Source organism: Xenopus laevis, chromosome 5L (genome assembly GCF_017654675.1).
Source record: "Xenopus laevis strain J_2021 chromosome 5L, Xenopus_laevis_v10.1, whole genome shotgun sequence".
In the NCBI taxonomy this organism is placed as follows: domain Eukaryota; kingdom Metazoa; phylum Chordata; class Amphibia; order Anura; family Pipidae; genus Xenopus; species Xenopus laevis.
Window position 1 is genome coordinate 149,033,360 of NC_054379.1, and position 17,301 is coordinate 149,050,660.

General features: G+C 43.8%; 1 protein-coding gene across 1 annotated transcript; it reads left to right on the top strand.

Moving 5' to 3' along the window:
• Positions 1 to 7,901: 7,901 nt before the first annotated feature.
• Positions 7,902 to 16,774, top strand: klf11.L (Kruppel-like factor 11 L homeolog). The gene is given in 4 exon segments (NM_001092541.1): positions 7,902 to 8,095; positions 12,790 to 13,050; positions 14,586 to 15,513; positions 16,125 to 16,774. Coding segments are annotated over 4 exon segments (1,500 nt in total). The 5' UTR covers positions 7,902 to 8,083; the 3' UTR covers positions 16,424 to 16,774.
• Positions 16,775 to 17,301: the final 527 nt, after the last annotated feature.

Consider the following 17,301-nt stretch of genomic DNA (forward strand, 5'->3'; position numbering starts at 1 on the left):
ATACTGTATATAGTTGGGACTTTCAGAGATGACCTCGTGGAGAAAGCAGCAACTCTGAAACAAGAGAGCTTGGGACTGCAAAGAAGTTATTGGGTAAAACATTTGATATGAGGCATAACAAAAGTGGTGAAAAGGTGATACCTTTATTGGCTAACTAAGATGACAATCGTAGCAAGCTTTCAGAACATTTCAGTTCCTTCTTCTATCAGCTTTGAGCAATCAGATCATAATATAGGCTTATACAGATCCATCTAGAAAGAACCACATCAATGGGTCGATGCAATCATTGTCAAGAGGGATTTTTCTAACATGCCTGATGGATATGGGGCCAATTTTTGGCCAGATATTGTTTGGACAAAGCCTTTTGGACTTGGTCTGGAGGGGCTGAGGCATTGGAATGTGTATGGTCAGCTTTAAAGGGAAGTCATAACCCAAAGTCAAATCGTACAACGCGATGGAGCAATGGAAAAATAAATGTTTCTGTGTGCACATTCTCCTTGCAATGTATGTTGAACCTATTTATGTTTGAGTTTTTACAAGCAGCTGACAATGCCTGTGGCTACACGTGCTACATACACCCTTTCCCCGCATAATCCTGCATTCTGATTGGTTGCTAAACAATGTAGCAGCGGCACATAGCAGGAAGGCACACAGGCTCAGTGGAGGAAGGTTTGTACATGTTTGGAAAAATACTGGTGTTTACGTGACTGCCAAAACCCACCTGTTATAGGAGCCTGTGTTTACGAATCTGGTTTAAACGTTTATAATTAGGAGCATTAGTCCCCATTGCAGTAACCTTTTACCTACATTCTATATGTCAACAAGACTGATTTGCCGGGTTGGGACTAAATGAAAAGAATACATATGCCAAGGCCCTGTTATGCCGGAGACAGATCCTTTCCTTTCCTTTCCACACCATTACTAGCCCTGACTTGTCCTGCTGTTTTTAGAGGGGTTGAAAATATGCTAAATAGACAAAACAATATATTGTGCAAGACTTTTGTTTAAATCTTTGTAAAGGAGAAGGAAAGCAGGTATTTTATTGCCAATAGATTGGCTGAGTAAACAGCTCTAGAAGCTCTGTTTGTTTAGGATAGCAGCTGCCATATTAGCTTGCTGTGACATCACTTCCTGCTCACTTATAGCTCTGGGCTCAGATTACAGCAGAGTAGGAAGGGGGGGAATAGGAGCAAACTGAGCATGCTCAAGCTCGGGGAGAGGAGGTTTAAGATGAAGGCAGGAAGTCTGATACAGAAGCCCATGTGTACACAATAGAAGGAAAGGAATGCTGTTTCTTTTGACAGAGGACTTACTTAGTTAGTTTTAACCTTTCCTTCTCTAATATGCTAGAGCTGAGCAGCAAAATAAAAAGAGAAAAGGAAAAATAAATAGCTTGCTATAACTAGAGTTTTTTTATTAATGCAAACAAGGAAAAAAACGCGGCTCTGAGTGTTAAGTACTTACAATTTCTAATAAAAAAGTCGAAGCTCACCTTGTGTAAAAACCAAATAATTTCGGACGTTAAGTGCAGAACTTCGCCGGGTTTTCGGCACAGTCCGCACCAAGGTTTCTAAAAAAGCTCCCCACCGCGTAAATATGCTAGCGTCATGTGCCATTGCCTAAGCGGTCGTACCGCGCCGAAATAAAGCCCTGCCCTACAAGGGGGCCCTGTGGAAAGTGTAGCTTAGGGGCCTCACATGTCCTTAATCCGCCACTGCCCAGTGTGACATCTGAAAGAATACCCATTTGGTTCCCTAGATACTTCTATAAACATATCTTAAAAGTCAGTGAGTGGGAGATGTGGATTGAACTCTTATTTCAAGTTGTTGTTCTCTCCAAAGTGGCCAAGCATAAAGGCCAGTTGAGGTTTTAGAAGAATACCCATTTGATCTTCTACATAATCCATTTTAAATGTAATTAGGGGGAGATGTGGTGGTAAACCCAGGGAGGCACATTTATCAAGGCTCCAATTTGAATTCATGTGAGTTTTTTTAAACCCATAAACTCGCATAAATTCAAAATTCGACTAGTCGAAATGTATTATTAAAATCTATTTTTTTCCAACTCTGACGAATTTATACGACCCGAAAACTCAAATTGAATTAGAATCTAATTCGATCAAACTCTCCAAAAAAAAACTTGAATGTCAGGCAGGCTTCAAACGTCTCCAAATTGATCCTTGGACCTCTCCCATTGACTTAAACAGCAATTCTGCAGGTTTTAGGTGGCGAATAGTCAAATTAGAATTCTTAAAATGCCAGAGTATGATAAATCTCGAAGATCGAATTCAAATTTTTTTAAAAAACTCAAATCAAACTTGGATAACTCCCTAGTCTAATTTGACAGTTTTGACCATAAAAAAAACCCCGAAAAATTCAAATTTGACCCTTGATAAATCTGCCCCTTAATGTTCTAAGGGGGCCCTCACCCAATTGTTGACCTCAAGGGGGATCAAACCAAAAAATAAGCCAAAAACTGCTGCTTTAGTCTTGCAGGTTTGCTGCAAGCCTTAGTAAACTAATCAGACCCCCATATACAAATTGCATTGTTCCACTCATAGGGGTATATTTATCAAAGAGTGAAGTTAATAGTGAAGTTCCGCCACTAGAGTGAAATTCCGCCACTCTCCATTCATTTCTATGGGATTATATAGGCGTATTTATCAAAGGGTGAACTTTCACTTTCACCCATTGATAAATACGCCTTTCAAAATCCCATAGAAGCTGCGGAATTTCACTCTAGTGGCGGAACTTCACTCTTTGATAAATTTACCCCCTAGTGTCCTAACTGCCACCTTTCCTAAAATACTTTTAGTATTTTATAGAATGGCTAATTCTAAGCAGCTTTTCAAGTGGCCTTCATTTTTTTCTTTTTTTTTTTATAGTTTTTGCATTATTTTCCTTCTTTTTCGGACTCTTTCCAGATTTAAAACAGGGGTCACTGACCCCATCTTAAAAACAAATGCTCTGTAAGTCTTTTTTTATTACCCATCTTTCTATACAGGCCTCTCCTATTCATATTCCAGTCTCTTATTTAAATCAAGGCATGGTTGCTAGTGTAATTTGGACCCTAGCAACCAGATTACGAAAACTGCAAACTGGAGAGCTGCTGAATAAAAAGCTAAATAACTCAAAAACCCCAAATTATAAATAATGAAAACCAGTTGGAAATTGTCTCAGAATATCACTCTCTAGGTCATACTAAAAGTTAATTAACAGGTGATCAACCCCTTAAATAATAACATATCTGAGACTTTAATAGTCATTCTATATTTAGAGTCGTTTACTTATCCCTGGGCTACTCCATCCTTTGCCCAACATTGTTTTTCACAGTGTTTCTGCCACAGGGAAACCCTTCCTCAGCCGCTTGTCTGTGTCATGCCGAAAGATGAAGTCACTAAACTCTGTTTATTCTTTCTCCTCACCTAGTGGTTGTTGGCTTGTCTGAACGACACTCAACTGCCAATATTGCTTCCCCAGCTGCCAGACATGATATAACTACCTACCCACCCAGGGATTATTTAAATAGACACGTTAGGATGTATTTATCTGGCTGGGGAGATAAATAAGAAGAGCTGTTGGTGTTCGTTGGCAAAAGACAATTGCAAATTGTTTAGAAAATGTCATTAACATAAAAACACAGTCCAGTACTTGCCCTGGTTATAAAGCAGTGACAGATTATAATAACTTGCAAGTAAAGAGTGTTGTATTTATGTTTTATGTGTCTCACACAATAGAACACACCCTGGCATTACTAGAAAGTGGATTAATATTAACCAGCTTAATCACGTAGCCTTTTTCCACTGCTGCGTTATCACCTTGATACTGACATTTATATGGAATGACACCAGGTGACTTATTCAATCATATGACTTTACTAATTGACAGGCGAGCTGTGCAGGATCAGTGCATAGGGCTGAATGTGAACATGCTGAAGGGGTGAATCCCCTTAATTACCCTATAGGATCTCCATAATAGAGATTTTTGTGTAGGCTAGAACAATGTCGAACTGGGGTACCTGGGGCCCAATACTATGTACACAATCAACCAGAGCCTAAAATGAAAGTGAATCTTGCTTTCTGCATTTTTAGGCCCTTTGCCACACCCTTTAGCCATAATTACCAAGACATGAAAGTAATATCACAAAAGGAACGGACAATAAGAATATTAAACCCAGACATGGCAGTAAGACATGGTCAATGAGTATATTAACTCCAGTCATGATAGTAGGAAATGGCCAATGAGCATATTAACCGCAGACGTGGCAGTAAGAAATAGTCATTGAGTATATTAACCCCAGACATGCCAGTAAGAAATGGCCAATAAGCATATTAAACCCAGACATACCATTAGAAAATAGCCAATGAGCATATTAACCCTAGACATGTCAGTAAGAAATGGCCATTGAGCACAGTAACCCCAAACATGATAGTAAGAAATGTACAATGAGCATATTAACCCCAGACATGCCATTAAGAAATGGCCAATAAGCATATTAACCCCAGACATGTCAGTAGGAAATGGTCAATGAACATATTAACCAGAAACATGCCAAAAAGAAATGGCCAACAAGCATATCAACCCCAGACATGCTATTAAGAAATGGTCAATGAGCTTATTAACCCAGGCATGCAAGTAAGAAATGGCCAATAAGCATATTAACCCCAGACATGTCAGTAGGAAATGGTCAATGAACATATTAACCAGAAACATGCCAAAAAGAAATGGCCAACAAGCATATCAACCACAGACATGCCTAAAAGTAATGGCCAATGGGCATATTAACCCCAAACATGCCAAGAATAAATGGCCAACGAGCATTTCAACCTCAGACATGCCATTAAGAAATGGACAATGAGCATATTAACCCCAGACCAGCCAGTAGGATTACTGCAGAAATGGATTATGATGACATGCCAGTGAGTTCACTACAGAAAATGCACATAAACACATTAACCCCAGACATGTCAATAAGATCACTGCAGAAAATAGATAACTTGAAAGCATTACCTCACTCACTATAAGCCTCTCACTGGTACAATGAAAAGAGTACTCCAAGATTGCCAGTGGTGCAGTTATGAAACTACCCCATGTGTATCTGTGGTATGATGAAGACAATACTCTTAGCTAACTATTGGTGCAGTGAAGGCAGTACTTCTAGTATGTCACTGGTACAATGCAGAGAATACTAAAATAATGGGAACATCCATAAGAATCTAAGGAAGTTTGTGACAAATTCAGATGACAACAGATTTGTGGGTAAAGTCAAGTTTGTGCGGAGCTATTTATGAAGTGTTGCATAATGACATCTGGCTCTTTATATCACAGCACTGCACAGCTGCTCACAGTTACGCCTTCTGCATGAAGTGCAGTCATTTCCTGCGACTGTACCCCCACCAGAAAGACTTCCCCCGACTGCCATATACACTGGGCAGAATACGTTACTTCTTACATTTCTATGAACTGAGATGATACATAAAAGCACACGTGACAGAATGCAGTGACGTCTCTCAAGCAATTGATGTGTTCTCTGGCCTAGCACCATCTGATCCAGTGTATATATAGTGAATAAAGTACCCCCTCTTGTAAAATATAAGGATATTATAAGTTACCGAGGAGTTTCATGACCATATAAAAGTACGAGGCTGAAGGCCTTCTAATATCCTCATATTTTGCAACTGGGGGTACTTTATTTATTATAATACACAAGTTTCAGTGAGTCATGTGACAGAAATGACATCAGAACTCACCGTTTATAACTAATGACATCAGAACTCACCGTTTATAAGGATATAAATTACAAGATATTCATGGCTTTTGTGTATTATACCCTTATATTTTACAATAGTGGTACTTTATTCACGATATAACTTTATGTACAATCTTTGGCTGCTTGTGAATAGATCGCAGGCAGCTTATTGTGTCACCTCTATCGATAGCCAACAACATCTCCCTTTGTAGGGAGTATGGGAGTTAATGGGGTTCATTTATAAATGTAGGGGAGCACATATTTCCATTCTTGTTATACCTGTGTGGTTGGGCCTAGAATTATTTGCTTGTGAGCCAGAAACAGGGCTGGACTGGGCAAGTGAACCTCAGACCTCATGGGCCCACTGACCCAAGCCTGCTCCCCCTGGAGTCTGGAAACCCTTCCCCGCCTCCTCTCCTCCTATAGCAGTGACAACGGAAGAAGGTAAAAGCCACGCATCACAGGGGGTCTGCATGTATATTGGGAGGGGGGGCTTACGGTTGCAGGCAGGCCCCAGACACCCCAGGCTGACGCTGGCACTGTGGTACTATGTATAGACAGCCAGGCAGGAGGTGAATATGGAATGCAGCACTATTCATAGAGAGTCAGGTGGGATACAGGACGGGGGTACTTTATTCACTATATATACACATTGGAGACAAACATGACTGGAGTGTACAGAGAGCCAGGCGGGAGGCGCACATGGATTGCAGCGCTATACATAGAGAGCCAGGCAGGAATAGCACATGGATGCAGCACTATGAATAGAGAGTCAGATGGGAGGAGCACATGGATTGCAGCGCTTTGCATAGAGAGCCAGGCAGGAATAGCACATGGATTGCAGCACTATTAATAGAGAGTCAGATGGGAGGAGCACATGGAATGCAGCACTATGCATAGAGAGCCAGGCGGGAGGAGCACATGGAATGCAGCGCTATGCATAGAGAGTCAGGTGGGAGGAGCCATTGGATTGCAGCGCTATGCATAGAGAGTCAGGTGGGAGGAGCACATGGATTGCAGCGCTATGCATAGAGAGCCAGGTGGGAGGAGCACATGGATTGCAGCGCTATGCATAGAGAGTCAGGCGGGAGGAGCACATGGATTGCAGCGCTATGCATAGAGAGCCAGGCAGGAGGAGCACATGGATTGCAGCACTATGCATAGAGATTCAGGAGCACATGGATTGCAGCACTATGCATAGAGAGCCAGGCAGGAGGAGCACATGGATTGCAGCACTATGCATAGAGAGCCAGGCAGGAGGAGCACATGGATTGCAGCACTATGCATAGAGAGCCAGGCAGGAGGAGCACATGGATTGCAGCGCTATGCATAGAGAGCCAGGTGGGAGGAGCACATGGATTGCAGCGCTATGCATAGAGAGTCAGGTGGTAGGAGCACATGGATTGCAGCGCTATGCATAGAGAGCCAGGCAGGAGGAGCACATGGATTGCAGCACTATGCATAGAGATTCAGGAGCACATGGATTGCAGCACTTTGATGAGAGTCAAGCAGGATACACAATGGGGCATATTTATTAACATTGCAAACAAGCAGCAGCATGTACAGAGCATATAGATTGCAGCACTATGTTTAGAGAGCAGCACGTTGTTAGTGGGTCACTAGGTTCAATGCCTGCGTTCCATTCGCCTCTGGTTGAAAGTCCTAATAAATCTGAGAATTTAGTCCTGGGTCACAGAGTTTGTCCCTTCCCAGTTGCCATATATAGCGGCGGCCCAAGAACAACACAGGGGACAGAGACAATGCGAGCTCTAAAAGCGATACGCGTGTGTGTAGGATTATTTGGAGGAATGTGGGCGGCTCCCTGAGTGACGGGCAGGCCTGTCCCGGACTCTCCTCCAGACGCTCCTCCCTTTCTCAGCGGTACGACCTTTCCCCTACTTTCCAGCTCTCTCAGTTCACCCCGGCTCTGACAGACACGTCCCGCCCTGGGTGCATGTCTACTGCACGAGCTGATCACGCTCCACGACCTGCCGCCATTGGCTGGAGCGGAGGCCGGTTGCGCTCTCATTGGCTGTCGTCTCCCTTTCCTCTTGGAGCCGCGTTGTGTCCTCGCCTCGCTTCCTCCGCCCCCTCCTCCTCCCCCGGTGCGGCTGTGAGTGAGTGAGTGCTGGAGCCGGCCCTCCCATGCAACATGACGAGCTACATCCCCAATGCAAAGAAGGGGAAGCTTGTTATTGCTCATCAGCAGCCTGGCTCGGGCGGGCGGTACCGGGACCTGCTGCTCCATTGCCAGCCTTTGTTACAGAGCAGGAGTGTGTGAGCCAGTGATTACTGTCTGACAGAGCCCACAATGCTGACTGTGTCCAGTGCCGACATGCACGACTCGGTAAGTCCTCTCTGTCCCATCCCTGTGTGAGCTGAGGCTTCCTATGAATTCTTACTGGTACCCTATATATGTGTGTATAGGCACCCTCCTTATTCTTACTGATACCCTATATATGTGTGTATAAGCACCCTCCTTATTCTTACTGATACCCTATATGTGTGTGTATAAGCACCCTCCTTATTCTTACTGATACCCTATATATGTGTGTATAGGCACCCTCCTTATTCTTACTGATACCCTATATATGTGTGTATAGGCACCCTCCTTATTCTTACTGATACCCTATATATGTGTGTATAAGCACCCTCCTTATTCTTACTGTTACCCTATATGTGTGTGTACAGGCACCCTCCTTATTCTTACTGATACCCTATATATGTGTGTATGGGCGCCCTCCTTATTCTTACTGATACCCTATATATGTGTGTATGGGCACCCTCCTTATTCTAACTGATACCCTATATATGTGTGTATGGGCACCCTCCTTATTCTTACTGATACCCTATATATGTGTGTATGGGCACCCTCCTTATTCTAACTGATACCCTATATATGTGTGTATGGGCACCCTCCTTATTCTAACTGATACCCTATATATGTGTGTATGGGCGCCCTCCTTATTCTTACTGATACCCTATATATGTGTGTATAGGCACCCTCCTTATTCTTACTGATACCCTATATATGTGTGTATAGGCACCCTCCTTATTCTTACTGATACCCTATATATGTGTGTATAAGCACCCTCCTTATTCTTACTGTTACCCTATATGTGTGTGTACAGGCACCCTCCTTATTCTTACTGATACCCTATATATGTGTGTATGGGCGCCCTCCTTATTCTTACTGATACCCTATATATGTGTGTATGGGCACCCTCCTTATTCTAACTGATACCCTATATATGTGTGTATGGGCACCCTCCTTATTCTGAGTTACCCTATATATGTGTGTATGGGCACCCTCCTTATTCTAACTGATACCATATATATATATGTGTGTGTATGGGCACCCTCCTTATTCTAACTGATACCCTATATATGTGTGTATGGGCACCCTCCTTATTCTTACTGTTATCCTATATGTGTGTATGGGCACCCTGTTTCATGTTACCCAGTATATGTGTGTATGGGGACCCAACTGTTTTATTATTGTTATTCAATATATAGGTTTATTAGTTCCTTTCTTGTATTTACTGTTACCCTCTATATTTAAATGGACACCCTGCTTATTGTTAAGGGTATATGTGCATGGGCATAGTGTGTGATATATGATGAAAGGAATGCTTTGTGTGGTCCTTATGTAATGGTGTTTGGTACCAGTGTACATCATCAGTGCAGGAGGAGAAGTCACCCAGCAACAGTTGTTCAACTACAAATCCCTGCACCCCAGACAGCAGAAGGGAGTAGAGCAGAGGAAGGGGCTACAGCTGGGGGTGTGTGTGTGTTACTGATAGCAGAGCTGTTGCTGGAATAGCTGCACATGTGCATTAGTGGGGCTGCTGGTTGAGAGGCAGGTACAATGTATGTATAGAGCACTACTAGAAATCATTGTGTTTGTACAAATCGTTAGCTGGTTGTGTCCGATGATCACAGTTTGGGCTGTTTGATGCCTAAATACCTGCTGCTGGAGGGCACGGGGAATCGCTCTGCTTCTCTGTTATCCCCTCAAGCCGCTTTCAGATGATTTTTGACTGAAGATCCAGCCCCTCTGCCGCTTCTGGCACGCCCCGTCCGCTTCCGTCCCCGCCTCTATTTGCTTGGCCCCGCCCGCCTCACATGGCTATTTTAATGCATGACGTCTTTCGGAGCTATATTTGGACGCTGAAGCCCCGCCCACCAGAGAGGCTGGACTAGAGGGTGGGCGGGAAGAGTAGCGCTCGGAGCATCTTATTGTTAGTGCGGCTGCTGTGTGTGTGACAAAGAGAGAGAAGGCGCGCTTATGTGTGTGTGTCTGCTACTGGCGGTTTAGTATCAGTGACAGCACAGTATAATATCCCTCGGTACAGACACATCCTGCGCCCCCCTCACACGTACAGAAAGTGAAAAACATCCTGTGAGGAAAGGGGCGGCAGTCAGCTGACTTGTACCGAAACTGAACAGGGTGTGACTTCAGCTATAAAAGCATCTCGGACTTGTTTGTGTGAATAAAGTCTTGTGACTGGGCCGTGTGGGGAGATGCCAGTTACACAGTGGTGCTGGGGGTGTTACAGAAGTGACCCAATGAGCATCATCCTGACAAATCTCTATTCCGCCATATAAAAAGTGATTACTAACTTCCATGACAGTTAGTAATCACTAACTCATATGAACCCTACTACAGTGCTACGCAATATGTTGGTGCTATATAAATACATGCTAATAATAATAATACTACAGGGAGAAAAGTAAAAAGGTGGTCAGAGCCGCGCCTCCGTTAAAAAAAAAAGTTTTCTTTCTTTATTATATAGCCATTATAAAAAGATGACATAAAATTATGTAACTACATCATTGCCTGACTAAACCAGTATTAAGTATCCCGTTGATATGAAACGCATTAGGCAACCCTAATGATGCCTGGTGCCTATGTTATTAATAAGAAAAAAACTGCAAGAGTAGAGGAAGGCCGGTATTTTTCCAGAAAAGGTGGCAACCCTACATGTATAGCGGAGCCAAGAGCTTTTTGTCAGGGGATGTGGAACAATAGGGGTGACGGCTGAATGTGGCCCTTCTGTTAACTTGAGATATCCCAGCATTCAGAAGGGTTGAGGTAGTGCTCGGGGGGGGGAAATGTGGCCAGCCCCCTGCATAGGACTGGAAAAGCTCTAATTATATGTATTCCCGGGTTTTCCTGTCTTCCAGTTGGTTTGAACGGCAGAATCAGCCTGACATGAGCAAGAGCTGATAGTCCCAACAGCTCCCGTGTCAGAGATTTTGCTTTTATTGAGAAGATGTTGTTTTTAAATGACAAGGCTGTTGGGGGATGCTGGGAGTGGTAGTAGTTTAAGCATCAGCTAGAGACTAGACATTCCTGTTAGAAACAAAACCCCTGCTACTGGACAAGTATCAAAGGTCGGCCCTTTCGGTGCTGCCATAGACTACGTGCCAGTATGAAGGCAAGGGGGGGGTCACATGACTTTGTTCCCTCAGTAACAAGCAGTGTTTTTTGAGGTAAAATTGTGCCTCCCGTGTAAATCCAGGCCGCTGGCAGCTCACGTAAGGACACAGACTGCTGGGTGGCAGGAGCATACGTCAGCTCAGTGCAGGAGACAATGCGCCGTCATGATGAATACAGATATACTCAGTTATTATGGGGCCAAGGATTTGTGCAGGTTATAGGTAGAAGACTTGCTTATTTGGGGGGTGGGTTGGAGCTTTTTTGTTAAAATACAGTTATTGAGAGAGGCAGGGACCCCGGGGTGCAGACAGGCGCTTATACTGACACAGGTTATTTGAGGACAGATCGACCTGCTGCAGGAGCCCCACGTGTTACAGAAACAGCTCCCAGCATCCTCCTGGTTGTTTATGTTTGTTACTAACCTGGTGCCGTAACCGCAGTGCCATTTGCAGGGAGTCAAATCCATGCCCCCCCCCCCTCTGCCTGTCATAGAACACAGTTCTGCCAATATAAACAGCACCTACCGTATTCTTTTTGGTTTATATTCAGAATAAGATTCATTTGTGTCATTCACAAATGTTAAAGGGACAGATGGGCTTGTTTACTAGTGACTTAATCAGTTATTCGCTTCCAGTTCTCTTTGACTCACTCTAGAATTAATCAAAGCTAGCTGTTTATTGTGGTTGCTATGGGTCATATTTAGAAACAGGGTTGGTATATTTGCATCATGGCACAGGGCTGTAGAGCCATCAGGAAAGCTAGAAAGGAAGTGGGAGATGCCATATTGCTAGACTTCTCCCTATAGAACACACACATCTCATATTTATGCAAGCCAAGCCAGTGGCAGTTTCCTAATATACGTCTTAAAGGACCAGTAACATCAAAAAAAGTAATAAAAATATAATGCAGTGTTGCTCTGCACTGGTAAAACTGGTGTGTTTGCTTCTGAAACACTACTATAGTTTATATAAACAAGCTGCTGTGTGCCATGGGGGCAGCCATTCAAAGGCTTTTAATAGTTCTGCGAAGCTGGCTACATTGGATGAGCTCCCTACTAATAATACTTTCAGTTGGTTATTTGTAACTAATCCCAGTTAACTCTAAGGGTCAGGGCACACAGGCAGATTCGGGAACATTAGTCGCCCAGCGACAAATCTTCTCTTCTTCAGGGCGACTAATCTCCCAGAACTGCCTTCCGCCGGCTATAATGAAAATTGCTAGAGGGAAGGCACTCGGAGCGATTCGTTTTCCGAAGTTGCCGAGTGCCTTCCCGCTGGCGAATTTCAATATAGCCAGCGGAAGGCAGTTTGGAGAGATTAGTCGACCAAAGAAGAGATTTGTCGCCGGGCCACCAATCTCCCCGAATCTGCCTGTGTGCTCTGACCCTAAAATGCAAGCAATAGGCTAAGCCCTAACTCCTTACACAAAAAAGATTCTAGGATCAGAGGACCCCAGACTATGTGACTGCCCCCTGCAGGGAATTGGTTTTAGCCCGGGGAATTTCATTGTTGACCAGTGTACGTAATTGTAATAACTGACTATAGCTAAAGGGCATCAAGCTAAATGTCTGAGGCCTTACTCTTTTTCCTTCTGCACAGGTGGATTTCATGGATATCTGCGAGTCCATCCTGGAAAGGAAGAGGCATGACAGTGAGAGGTCCACGTGCAGCACTTTAGAGCAGAATGATTTTGAAGCTGTGGAAACGCTGGTGTGCATGAGTTCCTGGGGACAGCGGTCGCATAAAGGAGAGGTGCTCAAGATGAGGCCTTTAACTCCTGCCTCGGACTCGTCCGACTTCATCATGCATTGCGACTCCGCACAGCAGCTGCCCAAAGATTATCATTCCATCTCTATGCTGGTAAGTGCCCATATTTGCCCATTATTTTTTTTATTCTCCGTGTATGTGGCAAGACTGGAGCCAACTTGTAGAGAATAAAAACCTTAGACCCTTCAAGCTGCTTTCTGGTTGCCAGGGTCAAGGGCCTTAGCAGCAAGATTGCATGGTAACATTAGAAGAGTTAGAATACAAGGAATATAACATTATGGAAGTTAAGGCCAAGCAGGGTTACAGTGATTGCTGCTGGAAAGTTAATCTTTGGAAGCACTTCCTTTATAATGAGAGATTTTCATATGCCCAGACATCCAAAGCTATAAAGCCATACTATTTCATGTGGGTGTGTAGGAAGAATTATGCACATTAGACTGGCAGCATTATCTTGTTTTTCTTACTGGGCTGTTTACTTCCTCTCTACGCTGTAATAATTCCTTTTGTTCCAGGTACAGCCTCCCCAGAGCCTGGCATTATAGCAAAGCTTACTGTAACCTGTATCTAACCTTATTTAACCTTATGTAACCATAACCCTCTGTATTACACAGCCTTTGTGTGCTAAGCCCTTGGCAAGCTATTGCAACTCTGGAAGCTGTAGTTCAGCAACAGAAGTAGATTCTGAGGAATTTCAGGTTTATATGGAAGCTTATTTAGTAGGAATGATCTTGATGGGCCTGTGATTTTTTTTTTGTTTTTTCTAATCTCAGTAACCATGCTTCACTCCAAAGTGTCTCTAATGCTGAGTGCCCAAGCAGTATACCCTTTCTGGCCATACTAAAGCAATTTCCCCTTTAAATAGAAAAATAAAACCATTAATATTATATATTAACCATTTTATTAAATAAAAAAATCTATTATACCCCAGTGTGCATTTTGCTTGGGTGAGCAGACCCCCACTGTTCACCTAAAAATTGGCAGGTTACTAGCTCCAATAACCACTGTTGATTTATTTTTTAATTGGTACCACCAAAATAAACGAGTAAACCTTTTAACTTTGTTAATCCTTCAAGGGCAAGTAAACCCCAGGATATCTCCTCACTAATCTGGACATGGCGTAAGACTGCTGCCCGGTTTCACATTTACAGCAGCTATATATACCAAACAGATTTTAAGGCCAAGTAATAGCCATATCAGGAGCAAACATTTCTGGGCTTTTAACTGATGAACAAAATGCGTGATATTTAAAATCCTGCTATCCCCTTGCATGCACACATGAAGTTATATATTCTTCCCAGTCTAGCAGCTCAGTGAGAAACTCCTTTATCTACCCTTCTTTACCACCTAATCCTGTCACTTGGCTGTTACCAGCATCCAGATTGTGGTCTGCCTCCAGTAAAGCTTGCAAGCTCTTCTACTCTACACACTTCCCTCTGCTTGTGTGGGTGTTGCTGCACTGTAACAAATGTACAGCAGTACAAGCAGAAGGCAAAACGCATTTGGAAATAGACAATAGCCTGTTTGCTTATACATGGAATACAGATATATCTAGTGCAATTATAACTAGTAGTAATTAGATACCACTGTAATGTATACATATAATCATATCTTTTTTATCTTTATTGCAGTGTATGACCCCACCACGCAGCCCTGAGTTTGCAGAATCTTGCACTACGCTCCCACCTGCCTCCCATGTGACATATTCCAAGCCAGTAACTGTCATGGCAAGCAGTTTTGTCTGTTCAGTCAGCTCTTCGAGTGTGGACAAGCCCCTGGTTTCAAGCATCCCCAGACCACCTTCTCCGGTGGTGGAAGTATCAAAGCCATGCAGAGCAATGGCCACCAGCGTGATACGCCACACAGCCGACAGCTCTCCTTTCTGTCACATACCCGAGGCACCAGCACGAGCCAAAGCACCAGCATCTAAATGTACTGCCGAAAAAAAGAAACATACATCTGATCATTCCAAACCTCCCGAAGAAGCACCAGCCCCCCAGAACCTTTCCCGCACACTTCATCACCCACAGCCCAAACACCCGTGTACCAGCAATACAGGAGGCAGCCAGCAGCCAATGTCCTTTGAAAGTGATCAGTCTAAGGAGGCCAACCAGTTGCTTCCCATTTCTGTTCCTATGTCCAGCTCCCCGGTGCTCTGTCAGATGATTCCAGTTACTGGCCAGCCAGGCGTTATTTCTGCCTTTATTAAGCCTCCTTCCCAGCCCATTTGTAATACAATAAAGCCTATTCTCCCTCATTCTTCCCCTGTCTCTCAGCCAGTGCTCATGGGAGCTCCAGTATCTCAGGGTGCTTTAATGCTTGTGCTTCCTCAGGCTCCCATCTCCCAGTCCCCCCAACAGTGTCCACAGACTCTCATGGCTGTAGGTAACACCAAGCTACTCCCTCTCGCTCCTGCCCCTGTTTTTATTGCTTCGGGACAGAGCTGCCCCCCTCAAATGGACTTCTCTAGAAGGCGCAACTATGTCTGCAACTTCACTGGGTGCAGGAAGACCTACTTTAAAAGTTCCCACCTAAAGGCACACCTTCGCACACACACAGGTGGGTACAGTGCCTCCATAATAGGAAAATCAGACTTCAAAACTGGCATTCAAACAATGTGTGCTTTTTACCGTCAGTTATCACCAGAAATCCAATTAGCATCAGTTCAGTAATCCATAGCAACCAATCTGATTTAATTTCATTATGTAAATTGTAGTAGCAAAACTCACTGCTGACTGATTCATATGGGTGACTGCATTGGTGCAACTAACCACAAAAGTTGCAGTCCTCGTATTAATCAGTGAAGTGCTTTATTAGCTCAGGTCAACAAAAAAGGCAATACTTCAGATCCCTACCCCTGACTGTCATAGAGGATAGAGCTTCCAAAAAATTACTCCACATAAGTTATTTAAGAAATTTTCTCAGTGGGGTAAACTTTGTTACACGGGCAGCATTTGCACCTAAACACTAAATCACAGCAACCAACTAGTAGTATTTACAGGTCTGTGACAGGTCTAATAAAGGAATACTTTGGTTGTTGAAGTTTACTGGACATGGGTGTTACGTAATTCTTAAATCAAGCGCATTCATACAAAATCAAAGAGAAAGTGTAGCGATTTTTTTCGCTCGTCTGATTTTTTTTTAAATGTATTTTTGATTCTATTTTGCAGGGGAAAAGCCTTTCAGCTGTAACTGGGAAGGATGCGATAAGAAATTTGCTCGCTCTGACGAACTTTCCAGGCACAGAAGAACTCACACCGGGGAAAAGAAATTTGCCTGCCCCGTGTGCGACCGCAGGTTTATGCGCAGTGATCACCTTACGAAGCATGCCCGGCGGCACATGACCACCAAGAAAGTGCCCACCTGGCAAGCAGAAGTTGGGAAACTGAACAGAATCTCTGCGTCGGACAAAATACAAAGCTCCGGGCCATCACTCAGCATGTTGGTGGCTATGCCCCCTCCTGTTTAAAACTGTGTGAGCCAATTGAAAGCTCCGACTCTCTGAAGCTCCAAAGACTTCAGCTATACCCACCAATGCCCTGGTTCCCTTCCAGTAAAACTCTGTGTGACACAACTTCTAAACAATGCAAGTTTATTGTGTTTTGCTAACCTTACTGACAATAGCACCACATCTTGTCCTGGCAATAAGCAAAGACTTTCTTTCCAGCAAGCCTGCTCCACCCAGCGTGGACACCTTTATCTGCTTCCTTGACTTTTTACATTATTATGAGCAGAAATCACATATGAATGAATATATATATACATTCATTTCAGGCATTGAGCCAGGGCATGTTTATAAGGGAAGCAAAAAAAAAAAAAAGATCTCGGCCAATATTCATTGTGGCAAAATGCATTTGTGCACAGAATTGATGGAAGTACTAGGCGAGCTTTAAGGAGGAAATGGTTAGTTTGGACCATAGGATTTCATGAAATAAAGTGTATATTAAGGTCCCTTGCACAAGTGATTTCAGGTGTTTTGGCAAACCAGTTTATTTCCCATGCCAAACATACCTGAAATTATCTTCTTTCCAGTGCGGGTTGCTGGTAATAGAAGTTACGTGGAAACACCGGAACTCACAAAATTCACAATGGGCCCCCGCTGGGGCAGACCCCCTCTCCCGACATTCGGTTCTACACAGTGCTTTTTGCGCGTATGCTCCATGCATTGCTATTTGCGCATGCGCGCCATGCGGATATTTCTTGCATGTGCACCGAGCATCACAGTAGGGGGCGTGTCACAGTAGGGGGGCGGGGGGGTCCAGAGGGGTGCCCTGGACAACAGTCCTGGTGGGCCCTGGGCCCCCAGCCCGACCCTGCTAGTCAGTGTTGCTAATGGAAACCTGTCTT